At 39.6% G+C, this 23,394-nt stretch overlaps 1 protein-coding gene across 2 annotated transcripts in view; it reads left to right on the top strand.

Annotated features, from left to right (window-relative positions):
• nlgn2b (neuroligin 2b) overlaps positions 1-23,394 on the top strand; it is a 170,196-nt gene that overhangs the window by 98,503 nt on the left and 48,299 nt on the right. For both annotated transcript variants that reach the window (XM_077242822.1, XM_077242821.1), the window contains one exon: positions 1,651-2,367. In XM_077242822.1, coding sequence (XP_077098937.1) covers positions 1,881-2,367 — 487 coding nt within the window. In that variant the 5' untranslated portion in view covers positions 1,651-1,880. The remainder of the gene's footprint in view (positions 1-1,650; positions 2,368-23,394) is intronic.

Raw genomic sequence — 23,394 nt, 5'->3', positions numbered from 1 at the left:
TTTAAATATATTGTTTAAATGGTTTCTGCCTTTAGATTTATACTTTGTTGTAATAAATAGAACAATCCTAAAAATGGAATTTTATTTTTTTTAATATAAAGTAATGTTTATTTAACCAGGAAAATGTGACAACATTAAGTTTAACTGGGACATGAATTTACATTAAAAAAGAGGACTTTGCCTCATTTCAGAACACCTCTGCATGCCACTGTTTAATGCAGCAACACATTTTTACCATATTTACATCCATGCCACATATTTCCCTGTGTATTAATCAGTGTATTAATCTTGTATAAAAAGAAAAAAGTGTTTTGCTTTCACGTGGGTTACTCATGGTTTACTGCATGTTGTGTGTATATATTGTATTTTTACATACTCTTCATAACAGTATTGTTATTGTTACCTAAAACTATTAAGTAAAATGCAATAATTGAAATAAAGCTGAAATAAAATAAAATACAAATACTAGATAAAAATGTTAACATTACTTAAACTTATTTCAGATAGGTGCTAAAGCAACATGTCTAATTTTCATTTAAGTTGAAATACTAAAATGACTAAAAATAAAAATAAATTAAAGTTATTTAAAAAAGTAAAAAAATAAAACTCTCAAAAGCACCCCTTAAAAAACTTCAAAAACTTAAACTAATATTAAACTGAAAACTAAATATAAAAGCTAATTCAAAATATAGTAGCATAAATTATACTAAAATAACACTGCTTTCTAGTGGATGCTTCTAGTATGCATATGTTTTAAGCACAGATACATGATGTCCACTGTAGATTATTCACTCTGTAAGCAGTTTCCAGGACCAATCATGTATGATATCATCGTTCTTGAATCACTGATTCCTGGTACCCCGTATAACTCCAGAATTAAGTATCTAATTATAGGTCGATTTTAAATTGCTCTGTCTCAGTACACCCAGTCCCCGTTCATAACGTCTTTTTATGCCAAAATGGCGGTAAACACTTCTCCTTGCGTTCCTCGTAGATCATTATGTCATGTTGTTAATTCCCGCCTGTAGATGTATGTCTTTAGCTTAGCAGAGGGGGGGAAGGTGATTGTGTCATAGACTGTCAGCGGCAGACAGTTATTACGCCCAAATGCCCCCATCTACTCTAGCGAGATTGAAACTAGCACGGCTAAGTCAAGTGGAACGGAGGGGAGGCAGGAACCAAGAATCTAGAGCAACAGCACGTCGGGGGGAACTTAAAATGAACACACTTGTGCTGTCATCTCCTCCGAGGAAGTCAATTAAGCAACACACTCAGTATTTCACACCCCCCGGTACCCGAGCGTGAATATGTGTTGCTGTTGCGCACCTCTCAACGATGTGACAGCGCGCTGGAGAGAGAACGGCCCATGGTCCAGATATGCATCTGTAATTATGCGCCTTAGAGAATACTCCAGAAAAAGAAGATATTTCAACCAAGATATTAAACAAACATTAAGAGAAAGATTATATGCAGTGGAACAAATGATATTTAATTAGATTCATGTTTCACATGTTTATGGTTGATATGATTTTTAAACCTCAGGCAATACTGTAATTACCTTTTATTGTGTTTGATAGTGTTGGTATGCATGTTTTACTGTCTGCAGTTAATGATATCTGTCTTTCTGTTTCTGTCTCTCTCTCCCTGTAGGGAACTAATGAGCAAATCGCAATAGAAGCGCATGTTGCACTAACATCAGGATGAAGTTCTTTACCGCTCAGTGTCGGCAGTCTTCTTCTTTGCTCCACTGAGGATACACACACCCTCGCTTCTGCAAATTTCCTACTTTCGAAATCACTGGAGCAGCCTGAAACTTTTCACCCTTATCCGTTTCATTTATAGTTACCCATCGCTGGGGCACCACTCACCCCAGTCAAAGCATGTCATTGGTGGGCGTGGCACAATTGCGGCGGGAAACGGCCCGCTCCTGCCCGCGCCGCATATCTGACACTTGCCTGGTGTGGCTGCTGGGCTTGGCTCTGCGCCTGGCACTGTCCTCCTGCCAGCGGGCAGACCTCACCGCCACCAAGCACCCTATGGTCACCACAGGCTACGGGAAGCTTCGGGGCGTACGCAAGGAGCTGAACAATGAGATTCTAGGCCCGGTCGAGCAGTACTTGGGCGTCCCCTACGCCACCCCGCCAGTGGGCGAGAGGCGCTTCCAGCCCCCGGAAGCACCAGGCTCCTGGCAGGAGATCCGTAATGCTACCCAGTTTGCACCAGTGTGCCCGCAGAACATCCACGGAGTGCTGCCAGAGATCATGCTTCCCGTATGGTTCACCGACAACCTGGATGCAGCTGCAGCATATGTACAGAACCAGAGCGAGGACTGCCTTTACCTCAACGTCTACGTACCCACAGAGGATGGTAAGTTTCATAGAAACATACGTTTATCTGTGGAATGTTCCATTCATATTCATTCTCACTCACTATAAACATATTTTCACCCACACAAAAACGTACATTCGCATGCTCACCCTTTCTCGATGCGATAAGGAAACTAATCACCTGTATTCATCTTGTACGATTTTGTCGTCTTCCTGGACTTACTGTAGCAGTGTGTTACAGAGAGTTTGTGGAACGTAAAACAAAGGCTAGAGGATTATACCTCCAAATAAGACACTCTTTTCATATAACCCGTTTTCTGGATAACCTTGATATCCTTCTTTTTTTGTTCTCCTGTAAAAGAACCTAATCTGTTGCTCATGATCACATGCAGGGTTTAAGTTAGATTAGTTGCATTTAGTGCATACAAAACGGTAGAGCTAAAAAGAGCAAGAACTCCTGCGAGCGCGATGGATATTTAACATGCTCCAGTCAGTGATTGTTACTGAAACTGCACAGGCAACAATCTGAGCATGTGCTAAAGTCTCTGATAAATGGCCTCGCTGCAGTTTGTAAATGGGTTGTGCAGAGACTGCTGGGTAATGTCTCACTGTGCCAGCTCTCAAAATGGGTTGTCATAGTCATGGGAGTGTGGCAGGCGATGTGTGTTTGTTCGAGAGATGAAAGCTCTTTAACGATGAAACCATATACACAGGAGGTCTTCTAATGCTAATAGCACTTTTGCGTTTTAGCAACTCTGTACTCTTTGAGTGTGTTAATGTGCCTGTCCATTACAGTGAGTCAGTAAATCAGTCTTCCTTAATTTGTAGATATACATTCACTAAGTGCTGTAGATTGCAGTCGGATGATGCATCCATTGCAGGAGCGATTCTAGGATTTCAGTCTTCGAGCAGCTCAATTGATGTGGCTCAGATAGTGATTTCAAGTTTGAAACCTGCTCTAGCTTTTTAAAATAAACTAAAATAGGTTGTTATATCTAAATCACACTATGACATGTTAGTTCTCTTTTAATTTTTGTGATTCCACTGGAACAGATATCATGAAATATCTTTTGAGAAGTTTGAGATTCGTTTAAAATATTTTTTTTTCTTAGAAGCACAAGCCTTCATTTGCTCTCCATTTAATCTCATTCTGTCTAAATTGTGACATTAAAATATCTAATTTGTGCTTATTCTTCCCTACCAACTCTTTGAAGTTTCAGCTGTAGGTCCACATGTAAAAATCATAAATAAGAATGAATGAGATATATAATTAGTGATTCTAAATCTGAATCTATGAGAATTAGCACACATTAAACTTAGAAACATCCAAAAGTCCATGTGTTATTTGCACATGAGTTGAAAGAAACAGCTTCTGTGTACAGAAATATTTCTTCCCTAATAAGAGATAATAAGCAAATCTGGGGCCACATAGCAAGAGAAGATATTTTTTCATAATTATGAAGATGAATTGCATTTACCCACAAGGGAATATGCAAGCATTTGTTTCATGGGAATACAGTTGTACACACTGTGCGATATTCTCACAGACAGCAATGCAGTGGATCTGCAGTTTGCGTGCAGACATATGACATTTAATGTGTGTTAATGCTTTAGATGGGACATCTATGCCACCTTTGCAGTGTTAAGATGGGTCTACAACATTAAAAGAAACACACAAATCCCATTTGTTCACAGAGAAACAAAACGCCTCTACAGTAGGTGATTAATGCATCTGACAGTGTTGTGGAGGTGTATACGCGTTTATATGTGTTAAGCGCTGTTACGTTGCTAGTGAGACTTATCAGAAAATCGTCCAGCACACAATCACTGACGGGGATTCCTACACAGTCACTGCACTGAGAATCATTCACAGGTTTGAGAGGGATTTCATGGATCTGGTCTTGGCACCCTCACTGCATTTCAGTTCAACATTTGGTGGGTGTTTAGTGTGGGACTTTTGGACATGTCAAGGGGATGTGTGTGTAGTTTACAGCCGGAGGATTAGAAGAAACTGTAATTATCTCATCTCTCGCTCCTCTCTCTCTCTTTCTCAGGCATTTTCAAACTTTCTGGAAAACTCACCAATATGATGATCCTTTTGCAAGGGTTCTCCTTCCTACATACTTATATGCTGAGTGTTAAAAATTAGTAAGCATTATATTATAAAGAAAAATGGTTGCCTTTTATTCAGCATTCTACTAAATGTTTCAATTACTACAACTTATTAAATTATTAAAGCATTTACTTAATTCACTCAGCATGATTTTTTTAACAACTCAATTTAATTTTGATCAAGCTTAAATTTTATAGATAGATAGATAGATAGATAGATAGATAGATAGATAGATAGATAGATAGATAGATAGATAGATAGATAGATAGATAGATAGATAGATAGATAGATAGATAGATAGCAGAAGCATACTTTATTCATCACACTTGCACTTTACTCTTTTTTTTCGTAGCCTCAAAATTATATTTTTTGTGTTATGATATGTTCTCTGCACTTCATTCTGGCCTCTAGATCCAGCTCAAAGCTAATCTTAGAGGTTTCCATTGACAAGCTCCTTCTCACCTCTAATCTTCTCCTGTATTACAACATAGAGGTTATCATTCTTTTTTTTAATTAGAAATTTAACTAACTGAACAAATAAGCCACAGTTAGCTTAAGCATTTAATGTCATTAATACTTCATTTGAAATGCTAATTCAATGCTACTTCCAGAGTTTAACAGGCGATATTGTTTCATTTTTATTACAGTGCTTGCAAGGCAACATTACATTGATATTCCTAAATATTTAGGTAGGAATTCTCAAATAATGAATTGTCTGCTGATATAGCATTCTTTTTTGCACATTCTGCATGTTGTTTGGTTTGCCAATCTACTTTTATCCATCTTTTCAAATGCAAATTCAGCTCTGATCACTTAATGTATAGACTTTAAAAAAATGTTTTTTTTTTGCAGTGTATTTAAATACTTATCCTAAATAATCGTTAAAATTAAGTGTGATCTGTTTTTTAATATTATTATTGATTAAAGATTAAAAATCTTGCATCTCCACAATAAAAATTAAAAAAATCTCAACTTAAAATCTAGACAAAAGCAATGACATCAATGCAATGTTTGCATTCTGACATGCAATTGGTCTTCTTTCTTACGTTTATTTGCATACTGAATTGTGTTTGGCCTTTCCTTTTTTTACACTGAAAAGACTGCACAGAAGTCACATTATGTGTGATGATTCTAGTGTGCAGCTGGCAGAAAACAAGACTTGAGTGTTATGACAAAGCCAAAGTTTAAGGAGCTTTTGCAATGTGGCATTTCATTTACGCAGAAACAAAGCATAAACCTATATTCACCTAAAACGTAACTTGACTCATTCTCTGCCGTACAAGCACTGGTATTTCCTGCAGGCATGTGGCATTTGAAAAAACGTGATGTACGACTATGCTTCAGAGGCAGAGGTGGGGCCGTTTCTCGGTCACGTCGGGGGAAATTTAATTTCATCCAGACGTGTTTCGTCAAGCAGATTGGAGCGTAAAGCTCACTTCTCTTCATTCAAGGCTGCGCTCCAAAATAAAAAATCCCTTTAATACAATCCATAAGGTGAGCAGCTAAACAAAAGGATGGTAACAGTCCAAAAGTCAATTGAAGCTTGGCAGCATTATATGTAGATTCGGTTAGTGGCACTGCAGGTTGGGAGAATGATGCGTTTGGGGGTAGTGATGTCGGCGAAGGTAAATAAATAAAAAAAACAGTTGGTCGACGCTGCAGAAGAACTATGGAGCCAACTGATTTTGATGGTAGAACAAACTTTTTAAAAAAAATGCTGCTATTTCTGCCATCCTAGCAGCTCTTGATCAGGTGAAAATTGGATCAGGATTCTTCAGCAGGGGAAAAGAGAGATGGAGAAAAAGATGGAAAGGCAGTAAGGGAGAGTGTGTGTACAGTACATAAGATGCATACACTCCTATGCCTATTGTCTTCTTATTCTCTTCTAATTGGCAGAAATATATACGATTTGCTCTATTGTTTATTTGAAAAGAGAGGTTTCTGCTGCTGTTGTTCTGATGGTGTGGCTGCGTGTAATAGAGATGCTGAATTATGCCCTGTGCTGATCAATATTCAATCAATGATGTCGGTGATTGATGACCCGGCCGTGACACACATGCATACACGCACTGGACATGCTCCTCACACCCCTCATCACCATTCTAATGCAGAGTTTTTGAATAAACGTGCCCAGAATGTACAAAATGCCTTCAAACTATACCCCGATAAAAAGTAAGGAAATTGGCGGAATCTTACACCAATTTCATAGACAACGTTTTTGATATGACAAGAAGTCTGTTATATCAGTTAGAGATTTGATCAGGTTTCAATTTGAAAACGATTTAGGAAAGATGGAAAAACTGCAAATTAGATCTCTTTAACTCAGTATTTTTTTCTCATTTAAAACTTTAAGTAAAATTTTGTGCACAGTTATATATTCAGTTAAAAGGACAATTGTTTTAGTTTTTTATTGTTTTTAAATCATGTAAAATACATTCTTATGATTGATACTTATTTGAACACAGTTAGACATTATGGGAAGAAGGAGGCGGGAACCGGCGAACATTTAAAGACTTAAATGAATAAATACAAAATGAAAGTAAAGACAGCAGCCCCTCACGGTAGACTTCCGCCACACATAATAAAACAAAACATCAAATAAAATAGTCCAGGCCTGGTCCTCTCTCGATCTTCACTGTCGTCACTCCTCCTTTTATGCTTCCGCTCCTCCGTGAGAGATACAAGGATGCCGACCTCGCGCCGTTCTCCAACGGCCCTCAGCCCCGTCCTGCTCGCCACATTTATATATAATATTTATTCTTAATTAAAAAATTCTTATATTATTCATTTTCTTAATTCATCTACGGTTGACAACTTTTTTTGGACCCTGCACCATAGTCTTCAATCACAAATTATTGTAAGGCAAATAGTATTTGACTACCATTTTTCCGTGCATATCATTATTTTTTTTTAAATTCATGTTCCCTCATAATCTTTAATCACATAACTTCCCCTCCCTCTTGCAGCGACATCTCTTCTCTTCTCTGCTGACGTGTTTACTGACATGAGGGCGGGACAACCTGTCACTCACATGACATCACAGCAATAGCAAACCACAACCATCCAATCAATTCCCCACGGACAAAATCAAGTATAGCCCTACTTTTTTTTTCTTGTTTCGAGAAGCCATTTGTCACAACAGGGAAGAACAGACTAATGCAACTTCCGTTTCATGCCTATTTTAATGGCTACTAAAACTTTCTAATCTAATTATTCCAAAATCAAGCTGTTGTACAGTAAAGATATGAAGCTAAAATTAACATATTCCACTCACATTAATTTTAGTTTTATGCCATTACTGTACAATTGTCTCATTTGCTTCTATTTTTATTTCTCCCAGTGACATTATGTATAAGATTTCTTCTTGTTCAGAGACTAATGAAAGATGGTGGTTGTAAGAATTGAAGTCCAGCCTTTTATATAAATGAGATAGGCCTAATCGCTTTTTGGTCAGTTTACTCTAGAATCCATTAGCTGACAAACACATTTTTTAGCCTGATTTAAGCTAAATTGGGATTATAGTCAGATTTCATTGTTGATTATCGAAACAATCTTGACAACTTCTTTTTGGAGATTTTGATCTTTCTATATTGTACAAGTACTAGAAAATAGCTGCCTGGGGCTGTTATCAAGATGGCCGCCAAGTGAACTGACTTTGCCTTACAGGGACTTTTCCTCCAAAGGAATTTTAGGAGAAACATCTGAAACAAAATTAATGTGTAACTGAGAGCTCCATTAAAAAAGAGCAAAAATATTTTGTGTTAAATGTGACTGTTTGAATTTGCATGTTATGATAGCTGTGGATCGGCCTGCTTCACATTTGCAATGAACTCTGAACTCATGCTGTTCACCAACAAACAGTTTCACAACCATCCAGCTGTTCAGAAAAGTAGAGCACACAGCCAAAAACACATCTGAATCTAGAACACTGCATTCATGCAGCTTCTGAGTGTGTGTGTATACATACAATGTGACAGGATCAGATGTGTTTGTATTTGTCTAGTCAGTGGAATCTTTTGAACCCAAGCCCAGGGCAGATCAGATTTCAGTTATATTGATTTGTTTGGCCGCAACAGTGTTGTGTGTGGTGGTTTAAGAGCTGTGACACTGTCCACCTCCCCACAGTGCACGACAGCTGGAATACCTGATATAAACATCTGCATCACAGCACAAACACCCATGTAAATCCATTCAGAGGCGTACATATGTGCCTAAAGCCACTTTGCCGCAATCATATCATTTAAGGTGACATGCACACACACATAGTGTAAACACTCATTTCTTACTGGGACAAGGGTTGTAACCAATGCTGTGGATCATGACAATCTCCTGCGGGCAAATCTCCCATTATACTGTCTCTCTCTCTTTCTCTCCCATATTTTTCTTTTCCCCCAAAGTACAGTACAGTTCAGCTGCATAAGAAAATTTGTCTTGTTGTTTTCCCTGTCGAATCACTCTAAACAACTAGGGGCAATTCAGTAAGAATTAATTGTGGGCACTGATACCGGCACTTATTTCTTATGCAGCACTTATGCTCTGTTTGTGTTATTTCACCAAGACCCTGACCACTTTCTACCACTTCTGCCCTGATTTCTTCAAGGGGAGGGTCTATTGGCGGGTAAAAGTATGTTTTTTTTTCCAGATCTTTCAATCTAATGGAAAAAATAAGCTTGCGCAGTTTACATACGAAACGCCTTGAAACGACGGATAAACATACGGAGAGCAGCATCTTTCGTTTCTGCCGCGAGACCACGCTGTGACTGTGAGTGTGTGTTAGAAATCAGTGGTGAGAGAACATCCTGCTTGTTACATTTTTCGTCTTCAAACCAAACTTGGGACTTCAGCCGATAAAGTTTAAAGGGGTCCTATTATGCCCTTTTATGAAGTATTGATTTTGGGGTGTACTAGAATATGCTTTCATGCTTGATTGTTCAAAAAACGCATTATTTTTCACATATTTTACATTATTACAGCTCCTCTCTTCCCAGTCTGTCCCGAACTCGTTATTTTCAATGAAGCCCCTCCTTCCGAAATACGAAATGTGGTGTGATTAATTAGCTGACCCAGCGTGTGATTGGCAGTGCTTTAGCGTGTGTTCGGGAATTTCAAATGTTCAATTTCAAAACATTAACAAGAGGATCATCCAGAACGGATTTCATGCACAGACTTTGCAAGCACGGATTTCACAGGACATTTCAGAGTGGTATGTTTTTCTTATACATTATAGATACAATGTTATCCCTCATTTAATTGTGATATTTGTAGGAAAACTATGGTTATACAAGCAGTAATCGATCACAAAAACATGGCTAATTTTCCTAAGCCTTACAAAAGCGAGAGTTTACAAAAGCTATAGTAAACCCTACAGTATATCAACACTAATGTTGGCTAACAGGCCAGTGTAGCAACAACATAAAACTTATCATTAGAACTGTTAATAGAAAACACAACTACAAATAATAAGACATACTTACAAGTTGTGGTCCAACAACAGATTGTCCCGACAAAGTGGAAACTGCTTAATTTCAGGAGAAGCTTTTGTGTGTAGCCTGCATCGTGGTTCTGGAAACTGTTCTGCGTTAAACGTGCAGCGCACAGGTAAACTTCGGGATTATAATGTTCAGGAACAGTGTTTAAAATAAATTTTAACAAAAAGGTCAAACAAATGAGTTGTAGAAAAAAACAGCGTGTCTTGATATAGCAGCAGCTCATCCAGGCCTCGTCTGCATTTTTGCTTATTACATGGGTGGAGATTATTTAAATGAGGAACATTATGACTTCATAAAGCCCGGAAAAATCGCGCTGTGGTCCAAACGAGCTGTTCATTGTAGTTCCTGAAAAGTGGATTCTGTTAAATAAAATGTCTCCCTTTGGAGTGAACTTTGAGCTTTGTTACCTTGCAGATATTTTTTATGCTCAAACAGCAACATTACACACTAACTAAAGTTGAAAAAGCATTATTCCAGTCTGGCTAGAGTGCTTCCCAAGATGTTTATGCATTAGGTCAGTAGGTGGAGATTAGGCTGTCTTTTTGGCTGTTAGAACGCATTAGACCACATGAGCGTTTACAATATGAAAGCATCTCGGTATGCATTTTCGATTACCTCTGGAAGTGGACAAGCTCAAAACGCTTGAGACCCTGTTTACTTTCACGTGTTGGTTCAGAAAGACAGAAGAATGAAGTTCCAACATGACATCTAATTATAAATATCCACAAGGAAGGCAAACAAGCAGTGGGACGGACGGGCACGCACGCACGCACGCACGCACGCACGCACGCACGCACGCACGCACGCACGCACGCACGCACGCAGTCTAACAGTGATTGGACAGAGAATGAATGTGAGGGACCAACTTATATAGCAAACACAAATCGGGATGATTAATAGAACACAGCTGACACGTATGAACTAATAATGAGGAGCGGGAAAACTGAAAGGAACACACGATGAACATGAAAACAAACTAAAAGTCCATGATAATGAAACTAACTGAACATAATGTGACATTTACACCTGTATTTGTTGTCATCCATTTGTGATTCGATCAACCAAAACAGATATTAATACCAAGTGTAAACAGGGGCAAAAGGACTTGCTTAAATCTGGTAAAAGCACAAATGTGTATCAAAATCTGTGCTGAACGTATTTTTGTTTCCACTTTTGTGGCTCGTGTCTGAGGTGTTGTTTTTTTAAATTTTAAAAGTAAACCAAATCGATTTAGGACCATTAGAATTTTTTTTATTTTTATTTTTAGCATTGCAGCATTCTTTTCATGACAATTAATAATATCTGTGGCCAAAATGTTTTACTTAAGTTTTTGTATTTCTCATTATATTCAAGGGTATTTTTTAATACAATAATATAATACAAATACAATACTTATTACTGTATCACAATGATTTATTTTTTCTGTTAGTACTCAAGGCCGTTCTCATTTGAAGGTCTCTGTATCGACCGCATTTGTACTCAATCTTGTCTCGGTCTCAGACTAAAAGGATTTTATTTCAAGATCACAACTGCGGGGATATCATCAAATTGCGTGTGCGTTGTCTGATTTATTTGTTTACGTTCCGAGTTACAAATGAATGGGACAATGTCACAAATTAATACAAATGGACACAAAATGCAAGATATGTTTGCAAAAAAGTACTTTTATGAGATCATATTTTTATATTATAATTTTTAATTAAGCAGCATCACAAGAGCAAGGGAGCTGTTTTCACGAATATGAACACAATAGCAAACGTAATATTGATTTTATACAAATGTTCAATAAACAAGTAGTTTTAAGTGATTTACATTTTTGACACTATTTTAAACCCAGGTTTTTGCTCTGTTTCGGCAATGAAAATAGTTTCAAACAAATCCATAGCAGAACTGTTGTGCGTTTCCGAGGCACACAAAGCTGCGTTTCGTCACTGAATTTATCAGCTGCTTTGAACGAATAAGTTGAATAAATTATTCCGTGGCTCACTCAATTGATTTCAATTTCAATTGATTTAAAAAAAAAAAATAGTCTTGAAATTTTTATGCAAAATACTATAGTTCTGTCATGACATCTCTCGGAGAGGTTAGCATAGTAATGGATACAGTGGATAGCATAAGTGAACACACCCATGCTAAAGTTGAATAAAAAGAGGAATAAAAAATCATCTTTTGGAAATTGATCTTAATGCCTTAATTAAAAAAAATGAGGAAAAATCCAACCCTTAAGGACACCAATTTTCTTTGTGAATGAATAATGTGTCGTGATTAAATAAATGTTCTTCCTTAAAATATAGGTTGCATAAGTCATGACAACCCTATGTTAAATTCACATATAGGCAGGCAGATTTTTATTTTTAAAGGCCAGTTGTTTCATTGATCCAGGATACTATGCATCCTGATAAAGTTCCCTTGGCCTTTGGAATTAAAATAGCCCCTCATCATCACATTCCCTTCACCATACTTAGAGATTGGCATGGTGTTATTTCAGTTAGGCTAATAGCTGGTTTGATTTGCATTGAGAGATGATCTTATGAAAGGTACCTCATGCCAGTCTCTAGGTATGGTGAAGGGTATGTGATGATGTGGGGTTATTTTAATTCCAAAGGCCTTCCTTAAAGGCCTTTCCTTTTAATTTAGATATTTGTATAAAATATAATACAAACCATAGCAGATGTATACAGGTGGAGCTGGGGAAGGTGGAGGGTTTCTGAAAGCACGCTGCAGACTGCTAACAGCAACACTAATGGTATTTGAATTTGCTCATTGGTGCAACAGCAACCGATCAGCTGCGCTAGATGACAATGTGATCTCTGCCAAATTGAGTAAAGACCTATCAGCCTGTGCCATCTACAGTTTCATGCCTAAACTTGGTATCAATGAGCAACCTTCAACTTCCTCCCACTTTCATTATTATGCACTTTCATTATTATGACCTGGACATGTTCTTGTCAGATTTCGCCCCTATGATATTCCTGCCTCTGGATATGGCTTGGTTCTCTCCTTCAACCGGTTTCATTTTGTGCCAGGCAAAAATGTCTGATAACTTAATAATAATAATAATAGTGTTGGGTCCGAGTCCACCTTTATCGAGTCCAAGTCCTTAACAATCGAGTCCGAGTCCAAAGAGGGCCGAGTCGGACTTGAGTCTGAGTCCTTAACATCCGAGTCCGGCCGAGTCCACAAAGATTTAAATGATTTGAAATGTACCTTTCACAAAGACAGTTACTGTTGCTACATCCAACAAGCCATTCCGCTCTCACTCCACACATCATGTTCTCACACAGTGAAACATAATTGCGGAGCAAAGAGGACACTGACAATGTGCCAACATACAAGACAGAGCAGGTTACTTTTGGTATCAAATAAAGTGTCAGCTTTTCAAATTTTTCAATTTTTATGAAATGCAAACAATAAATACTGTTTTGTGGTCCTTTAATGTCTAGGGTCTCCGTTCAAGCAGCACATGAACTGATAATCTCTTCTAGTTATAACACAAATTAAACATGAATGAACACCAGAACTGCAAAAAGAAATCGATGCACAGTGCACACCATTTTTCGGGGTTCAAGTCCACTGATTTTAATCTACTAACTGGTTTGGTTTGTTTGTCAGACAAAAATGGTGGATATCTGCATTATGAGATTGGTCAGATCGCCTGTCAATCAAATTCCGGCGAAAGGTTTCACCACTGAGCTCTTAAATTAATATTTTAAGACTTACCAAACGATTGCAATGCATAGTTGCAGTCATACGTTTACCTACTGTACATCTTTCAGAGTCTGCAAGGTAATGCTCAAAAATGCAACACAATGCATTAAGAGCCAGGGGGAAACTTTTGAGCAAGATGATGGTGATGTTTAAATTATTCTTATTTTGTTTTACATGCTAATAGCTTATTTAGCCTCTGAAGGGCAGGACTAAATTAATTAATTAATTTTTAAACAAAATAAGAACAATTTACACAAATGATCCAGTTCAAAAGTTTACAGCCCCTGGCTCTTAATGGATGCTGCCTTCTTGACCATCATTAAATGTTTGCAGGGTTTGTAATAGTTGTGTATGAGTCCCAGTGTGAAAAGATGGATCTCAAAATCATACAATCTTAAAAAAGCTTTTTCAGGGCAGTACTAAATAGAAACAATGTTTTTATGATCCTTTTTATTAAAGAATAAATAAAAATAACATTTTGGAGATTCTGCAAGGTGTATGTAAACTTATGACTAAAGGCCCTTTCACACCGGACGCGTAACGAAAAAGCGAAACGGAAAAGCGAATAGTTCGCGTCAAAACCATTCACATCAGCCGCGACGCGAATTTGCGACTTTCAGAGCTTCAACATTCCAAAACTTTCGCGCCGACAGCTGAGAGAACATGGACGAGCTTTTCATTTTCTTTAAAAGACAGAAAAGAAGGTTTTGTGTGCACCCAATCTTAAAGAACAGAGAGTCTGAAGGGCAGTATGCTAATCTTGTAAAGAAGCTAAAACTTTGCCACAAAGAACCGGCCAAAGTAAGGATTATGCATTAAACATTTGAATTGTTTATTAATAAACTAGTGTTTTCTGTCAGTTTTCGGTAGGCTATGAGACGCGCTCCAGTTCACGTGTCGGCGCCTCCGTGTCCTAATTATATTGTCTACTATATTTTCTTATTTATTAATCCAGGCAATTTGTTGATGAAACATTGATTAAAATTAAGATACAATTTATACAAAACGAAATTCACTTTAAATTAAGGCTTCTACAAAACAAAACTTAAAAAGTGGCCAAAATTATGTCTGACCCATTCCAAATGTTTTCGATACATTGGGCATCTTATCCTATCTTACTCATCTCATGCGGTTCCCTTTTCATATAGCTAATCAACATAGATGAAAATAAAAAAATAACATTATATTATTTAAACATACATATGAAACGTATGTTTACGTTTTTTAACTTATATTTAAGCATCACCCCACTCCGCTTTACTCGCATTCTCTGGTGTGTGGCCTATACATGCATGCAAAAATAATATGAAACACACAACCATGAATGTTGAAAATATTCCTAATCAATTATTTCCCTCCTAGTCAAAAATATTATAAATCATCAGCATGCACTTCATCAACTCACCGGAGACACCAATTATCCCAGCTATTTTATCCCATGCCTCGTTCTTTTGTAACTGATCCCTATAAGCAAAAGGTCATTTCATAAATGATAGGGTATGCGTGCGTTGAGATGCGGAATAGGCAATATAAAAATGCTGTCATTATAAAAGGTTTCTAGTTTCATTGTATTGCTTGTTTTTAGTTTACATTTCATGTTGTGACTTCTCTCGCACATAATGCTGCTACGTCAGAGCGGCCAAAGCGTCAACAAGCTTTACCTTTGTTTCCTTGTATGTGATTGGCTGAAGTCTTTTCTGTCGCTGCAAAAGTAAAAAAAAATCGACATCGAAGCGAAAAAAATAAAAGTAGTTTTTTCGCCTCAGCACATTCACGTTCGGTGTGGAAGCACTCATTACACAAACAGCTGATCAAAAAATAAAACCATTGCGCGAATTATTCGTGCGTCAAAATCGCGTCCAGTGTGAAAGGACCTTAAAGTGTAAATGTAACAAAAACCATAACATTATTAGAAGCCAAAATGTTGCTATGGTTATCACGTTCTCATGTTGCTATGGTTACTATGTCAATCATCGCAATTTCATGACTCACAGGACTTAAATTTTGCGGATTTACTCCCACATTTAAATGCAGTTATAACTCTTTGTAATTTACAATGTGAACGTAACCACTGGTACTCTAGAACCATGAAAAACAAAACTATTATTTAGATCAATAGCGCTCCCTTTAAGCCATGACTTACCGCGTTCTGCACTCTCACTAAAACTCTTGTCTAGGGCTGTAATCTCCCAGTCGACTACTCGATTTATTGGTCAATACGTTCTGGCTCAACTAAAATTCTGATTGGTCGACTTTTTGCTGCGTTAATTTCATTATATTCATTTCATCACTAATTGCTAATGGGGGTGTTTTCAGAGCACCCCTGTTTCACAGGTAACAGTCTGTCTTCAGAACACCTCCCCCCTTGTTTTCACTTTTTTGGATTAGCCCAACCCACCAATCCATCAGCCGGAAACTGAAGCCTCCGGGGGGCCGCCATTGTAGCAGAACTTCACCTGCTGTTAGCATTCCATTGACTCCCATTCATTTTGCCGTCACTTTGACAGCAAATAACTTTACATCTGAGGCGTCCAAAGACTTCATTTGTCCATTATTTATTTCTAAAGAAACATGACAATGTATAAAAGGCTCCATTACTTTCTATCTTACATTATGGCCCTGTAGAAGCCGTTTTTGTAAAAATAGGCTAACGATTGCGTCATAACCACGCGACTTTCTGTCGCACAATAGAGAAATTACCGTATAGACAGGAGGAGAAGCTCCCAGGGAATCTTTTACTGTCTATGAGGCAATTGGAGGGACATAGAGGCATAAAGTCAAGGGAGAAGCTTATAGATAGAGAGTCCATAAAAGCAACGGGACAAAATATTTCAACAACGTTTTTGAGGAATTAGGTGATTCAGATTTGTCTTGGCACAGCTACTAGAAGATTTACAACTGTCAGACTGTCGTCAAGCTCAGTTTGAGCCTGCGCATTCGCTCAGCCATCAGGAAGTGAGTGCTCTAATCGGGCTTCAGTTTTCTCCGTTGAAATCAAGGGGGTCGCTGTCTCCATTTCTTTTACTGTCTATGGAAAGAACTAAGGCATTGGTCTGCATCATCCGTGGTGGTTTGCTGAATTTAGCGTTTAATTTACTGTCAGAGTAATCTACCATGTCAAAGACATCGGGAGTGTGGAACCATTTTATGAAAATAGAAAATGGGAAAAAAGTCGAATGCAAAGTTTGCAAACAACAGTTTGCATATCACAGCTCGACATCAAACATGGCATATCACCTAAAAACGGTTAGCTAACTTGTCTGCGTTAGGTTGCCCCGTCTGTTTTAAGTAGCCTATATGAATGAACACATCAGAATTGGCATAAAACATTGAAATATGCCAATTAGTAATAATCGTTTTATAACTGCAGGCGCAACCGCACACAATGACGGTAGCATCCCCCAGACCACGCTGGAAACATTTTATGGTTCGCTTTTATATTATTGTGACCATTTATTTCTAGTATTATTTATTGGATTTGGGCACTTTATTATTATTTTAATTTTTTCTTATTTTGGAGCCTAATGTGCAATTGCTGTGCCCACCGTTTGTATTTGTTTTGAGCCTATGCTTTATTTTTCAGTTATGCACTTTATTTAGTTTCTGCTCTCGTCTTGATCTGGTTTGTTTAATTATAAATTTTTTTTTTTTATTAAAGTGGATGTGCCTTGTGTGTTTAAGAGTAAAAACTTTAAATGAATAGTCTATTGATGTCTCAGCCGCGAAGCTGAGCTTCAGCCTCGCTCTGTGCGAGGACATGCACAGAGCGGCTGAAATGATAGTGTCTGACAAACATATGACAAAAACAATTGTCTAAATTATGTTGCATAGTCCTCAACAGTTCTTGTGCTGATATCGCTAGTTGACATAGTACTATTTTCGGAAATCATAGGCTATATTGCACAAGTGCACGTGATGCAGCACTGTCTGAGCCGACAGACTCGAGTGAGTCATGTCAGTGCAAAATAATTAGGTCAAAAAACAATTTAATATACTGCAAATAGCCTACTTTTTTAAATGTTTATTTATAATTCATTTAGGCGGACAAGGCTACCAAGTACAGCGCAGCTAATTAATCTAACGTTTTTTTACGTTACCAAGTCCGAGTTCAAATTCACCTGAGAGCGTGAGAAGTCCGAGTTCATTCAAAATTGGACCCGAGTCCAAGTCCGACTTCGAGTACCCCAACTTTAAACCATACGATATGAGGTATCATTTATGTCTGCAGCATAATTTATACCTAACATCTTTCCCAAGTTCAGCGCTTACTGTTAGGGGTTTGTTTTGAATTCAGGCCTAGGTCTGAGCAATTGTAGTAGTGATGTTTGCCGTAGCTCGCACCACTAACAACATGGCAGACCCTCTTTTACTGTGAAAGGTCTATTAGAGCCAACAGCTCTACATAAATGCACACACATCTTTTAACTCCAGCTGTGCTCTGTGTGGGAAGGCAGCTGTATTCTCATCTAGTTGACTGTTAGCCTCAGCCACAGTTCTACCTCCACCAAACACCCAGAATCCTCCATTTTTATTACCGGTTCGATGAGCGATTACCATCCATACGCTTTATTAAAAGCTATATTTCAGTGCACAGCATGATGCAGCAGACGCAGACAGCACACCAGCGAGCAAAAGAGCGAACAAGAGATAGATAGAGTGCGACGAGAGAGAGAGAGAGAGAGAGAGAGAGAGAGAGAGAGAGAGAGAGAGAGAGTGAGAGAGAGAGAGAGAGAGAGAGAGGAAGAGAAGGATGACACTTGTTTGAGTGGGAGCAGCTGGGAGATTGCTAGCAGTAACTGAAGGTTTATGTCATGGAGACATGGACGGTCTTCTTCTCACTTGCCCAAAGGTGCCAACAGCAAAGAAACACAGCTCCGCACACTCGTACGCACACGCGTGCCCGATGACCTCATTTTCACAGAGCTCTTGGAGACGATTACAATGGTGATTCCTCCCTCTCCCGAAATTTCACTGAAAAACTGGCCATTACATCATGTCACTTGAGGCTGCGCTCACCTCCTTACTGGGTGACTTTTAAAAACAACAAGAAATGATTTTCGCAACCCATTTAATTTCCATATTGTGACATTTTTGAGTGCAACAGAATATTTAGCTGGAATGTCGATGTAAGGTAGTGCATCATTGTTTCAATTAGAATTTGATTTGATGTTGAAAAGTGGCTATTATATAATGGCTAATATTATTGTTCTAGACATCCCAACCTGCAAGAAGTCATTTTAGGGAGGTATCTCTTTTTTTTGGGGGGGGGGGGGGGGGGTTGTTCGGTTTTGTGTGTGTGACGGTTTGGGGGGTTTGGGGGGGGGGGGTGGTTTTGTTCGGTTTTGTTGGGGGGTTTACATGAGCTTCATGAGGCACACACACACACATTTGCACATACACTCAAGGTCTCTCGCTCTCTCCCTCTCTGCCGAGCGCGCGCTACGCGGTTTGTGAGCTTGCGAGCTCTAGATTCCGGGAGATTTGAACTAATTTGGGAGGGAGCCGCAATCAATATGCGGGAGATTCCCGGAACTTCCGGGAGACTTGGGATGTCTGTTGTTCATGCTCACGTGGTCTTGTTTATGTCCATGGTCTATATCATAATACCTGGAAAAAGCTATTTGTTATCAAGTGTCAATAAAAACTTGTATAATGTTACAAAATATTTCTATTTCAAATAAATGCTGTTATTTTGAACTTTAATAGAGAATCCTGAAAAAAATTAATAAATAAAATATTAAGTAGCACAACTGTTTTCAACATTGATAATAATATGAATTGTTGCTTCAGCACCATATGAGGATCATTGAACACTGAAGACTGGAGAAATGAAAGTGCCATCACAGGAATAAATTATTTTTTTAAATATATTAAAATAGAAAACTGTTTTTGTTTAATTGTGATAATATTTCACAATATTAATGTTTACTGTATTTTTGATCAAATAAATGCAGCCTTGGTGTGTATAAGAGACTTACTGAAATCTTACTGACATGTGAGTTTGTGATTTGACATGTATCATCGCTGCTCATGGATGCACAGTTGTCCACATAATTGTTTTTGAGCCCTTGGCTTAAAGTCATTCATGGGGCCGGTTGCGTAAACATTTCCCTTATGTTCATTTGTTAAGACTGTGTCTTAAGTACTAGTATGACCAACTAGCGTTGAGTCAAGGGGCAATCAGTCTTACTTCCTAGTATCAAATTAGACCAATTTACTTTTTTATATAACTTACTTGAACAGTTGAAACTTACACAGAAAAAAATGTGATGACTAAGTTGTAAGACTAGTCTTTAACCGTTTATACAACCAGCTATCTGACGTGAAAGGCAGGAGACAGAGAAACATGTATGTCCATTCAATGCCTTTAAGATCCTTGCACTGCTAAAGAATCTTCTGGATATTGTCTGGAAGTACTTCTATGTTGCTTACAAAAAACATTTTTCAGAATACATGGCTACTTTTAAATGGCCATCAATAGAGATTTGCACTGATGACGTTATGTCATAAGATAGCATCACCCTGGTTCTCTTGACAAAAAGTCAATAGAATTTTTCCATTGGCTTTTGGATTATTGCAGCAAATAAGCGCTGTAACCAACAAAAGTTTATGATTCTTACACATTTTATCATCACATCAAGATAATCTTCACAAATCGACACAACTGAATTTTGAAAATACAATAGCCAGAAGTAAAAAGCTAAAGTTAGGCTATAAACGATCTACACCTCATTCGCCTTACTTTAACGACACCTTCGCTAAGCTTTCAACAGCTCTTTCAATCTTTAAAATCTACAAGTTGAAAAATTGTACTTTGAATAGTGAATTGAGTTTATAATGTGATGCAGAATAAAGCGTAAAATGTCTGTCCTTCAAATTTCCACTCCACATATTAAAGGCAGGGTAGGTAGAATTCCCCAAAAATACTTTTTTCCAAATTTGTTTAATCTGTCTTTATATATCAATGCATAATTAAAATGTAAGTAATCTGGAAAAGAAATTATAAACATCGAGTGTCTGTAGTCCTCTCAGGACTGTAATAAACACAGCTCATTATTCCATTAACTCCCACCACCTCCCTTCTCGGCTCCTTCCAAAGCCACGACCCCAAAACACATGAACGCGCGATCCCGGCCGTTTGCTCAGCTAGAAGAGTCGGACGCGTTTACCAGCGCCGAGCAGAGAGGAGCCCAGTGCATGTAGTGACATCATGTCAGAATCACAAGTAATAAAATAACTAACTTTATGTTGTATGAATATACAAGTATGAATATAAACAATTAATATGGCTGTTAGTACTCACTATCAAGCTCGCATATACTGGTATATACTGATACTGGTAAAGTTTAAAATATTTTACTAGCTCGTAACTGAATCGAACTCAATATAAGGCAAAGCTATAAATAGCTTCATTGATACACGTTTGCCGTTACTATCAGTTACACTGTAATGAAGGTGAATTTGTAAGTTCCCTTTCGTCCTGGGAACTCCGACGTGTCGTCGGGGGAGTTCCCTGACGAATTGGGATCACGCTAGGGAGACCAATTGCCTTCGAGTGAATTAAAACGAGCCAATGAAAATTGGCATGCAAGATTTGCATTCCGCGACCCGCCTACCAGCGCGGGTATAAAAGGCGGAAGTAAACATTGCGCAATGCTTTTAGCTTCGGAGCCGACCGATTGTGTCCTCTCTGAGTGAGTGAGCTTTAAGATTGTATTTTTCTTACTGCTACGAGTCTGCTGTTTCGGGAGGGGATCTCTCTGTGTTGGTGAGATGGCGTTTCAGCGACCGCGCGGTTCCTGTCTGCCGGCTGCGTCTATATGCTGTTAATTCAAAAGCTGTTTTCACAGCTGGTAAACGGTTGAGTGCGCACAGCGGGCTTGCAGTTTCCCCGCTGTGTTGCCGCGTTGGGTCCCTGTGTGCTTCAGCACGATAGAGAGAGTACTTTCTTCCTGAAAGAGCAACACGAGTGAAGATCGCGTCCTTTTCAGGATGACGTTTCACTCGTGTGTTTCTGGATGCGATCGTTCCCTGTCCTTATTTGACGGCCACGTTCATTGTTTCACATGCCTAATCCGTGTGTGAGACTACGTTCGTGGGTGGTTCATGTTCTCTCAGGGGTGCATGACCACGTCGGCACGTTGTTCGTCTCCCCTTTCTCGTAAAGGCTTGAGCCGCTCACCGTGCCGTGTGCCGTCGAGCGCCGGCTGACAGCGCGGGTTGTCACGGCAACCCAGCGCGCGTCATTCGGCGCTCAAGATGCGTGGTCAAGATCAAGACTCGCGTGCCTCTATGAGGTGAGTCCCTTTGCTTATTTCCCGATCTAGTTTCTCTTCTGGTGCACCAGAGGAGGGCTACTTTGGCGAATAACATTGGTGATCTGAGGGTTTCAGTGAGCACGAACCACTCACTCCTCTAGCGCATCGCAAACATGCTGAGACTGTGTTCGTGGGTGGTTTATGCTTTCTTATGAGAGCATGACCACGTCGGCACGTTGTTCGCCTTGCCTGAAGGCTTGAGCGCCCAGCGTGCCGTGTGTCATCGAAGCGATGGCCACGTTCACTATCTTGCATGCCTGGTTGACGGCCACGATCACTGTTTCACATGCCTAATCAGTGTGTTGAGACTTCGTTCGTGGGTGGTTCATGTTCTCTCAGGAGTGCATGACCACGTCGGCGTGCTGCTCGTCTCCCCTTTCTCGTAAAGGCTTGAGCCGCTCAGCGTGCCGTGTGCCGTCGAGGCTTTCGGATGGGATTCTGGTCCTTCTCATGAGGGACCAAGCATTTCATTCGGGGCCCCAGGGAGGACAGATGTCGATCGCTACATCGGAGAGAGGGCTGTTATACTCTGAAAATGATGCTGAGTTCCTACTATAATGTCGTGTTCTCGTGCTGAAGATTCAGACTTAACAGCCACACTTTCCTGGGCTGTTCTAAAGCGCCTGGATGTGTGTGAAGAATTTTGGCAGTATGGAAGCGTTTTGGTGCCAATATGGCAAGCCAAACATGCCTAAATCTGCAGAAGTTTTTCCTCTCTCACTACCACTGCACGTGCGTAGTTCTAACTCGGGGTTGAGCTGTGCTTAGTGACTGACCGTGATTAGTCACAGCGCTGGCCCTCGGTTAGACGATGTCCACACTGGTGGTCCAGAAGCACCTCAAAACCAGCCCGCTCGGAGTTTGTTTTTCCCAAGGGAAGGGAAGCAACCCTGAGAGGAGCGACCCAGAGTATGTGACGATCTGCTCTTTGGGAGTGCGTGTCATCACCACTCCTTCCCCCGGGGGAGGGCCGGGTGGAGAATTTAGTTTCTGTTCCGCCGCTGGTTATCCAGTAATCAGCGGTACCCAAAGTTTGAGCAGTCCACTTCCTCTGAGTCGTTCACGGGCCCCAGCGCTCAGATGGCAGTGAGGGCTACGGCCTTGTCACTCTCGTCTCTCGCTGGGTGAGGGGATACCAGGACTCGATGCCCCCGGGCCTCGTCCCTCGTTTCCCCTCACGGTCGAGACTGGCAGTATAATAAGACCAGTTTCCTCCGTCCGAGAGGGTCAGAATGGCAGTGCGTGCCGCCCCCGAGCTGCACCACTCCCGTTCCCCTCTCCCCAGCTTGCAGATAGCAGTGACGCAGCCTCAGCTGCGTCGCTCCGGTCTGCAGCTGGGCCCGGAGGCGCAGAGACCAGCATACGAGGAGTCAGGGCCTCGTTCCTCGTCTCTCCCCCTCCCCTCGCCACCGGGCAGTCCGCAGCAGAACGCCCACGAG

Source organism: Siphateles boraxobius, unplaced genomic scaffold (assembly GCF_051911475.1).
Source record: "Siphateles boraxobius isolate OS27281-9 unplaced genomic scaffold, OSU_SipBor_1 25, whole genome shotgun sequence".
NCBI lineage: Eukaryota > Metazoa > Chordata > Actinopteri > Cypriniformes > Leuciscidae > Siphateles > Siphateles boraxobius.
Note: the sequence above shows the minus strand (reverse complement) of the source record. Positions and strands in the feature narration are given on the sequence as shown.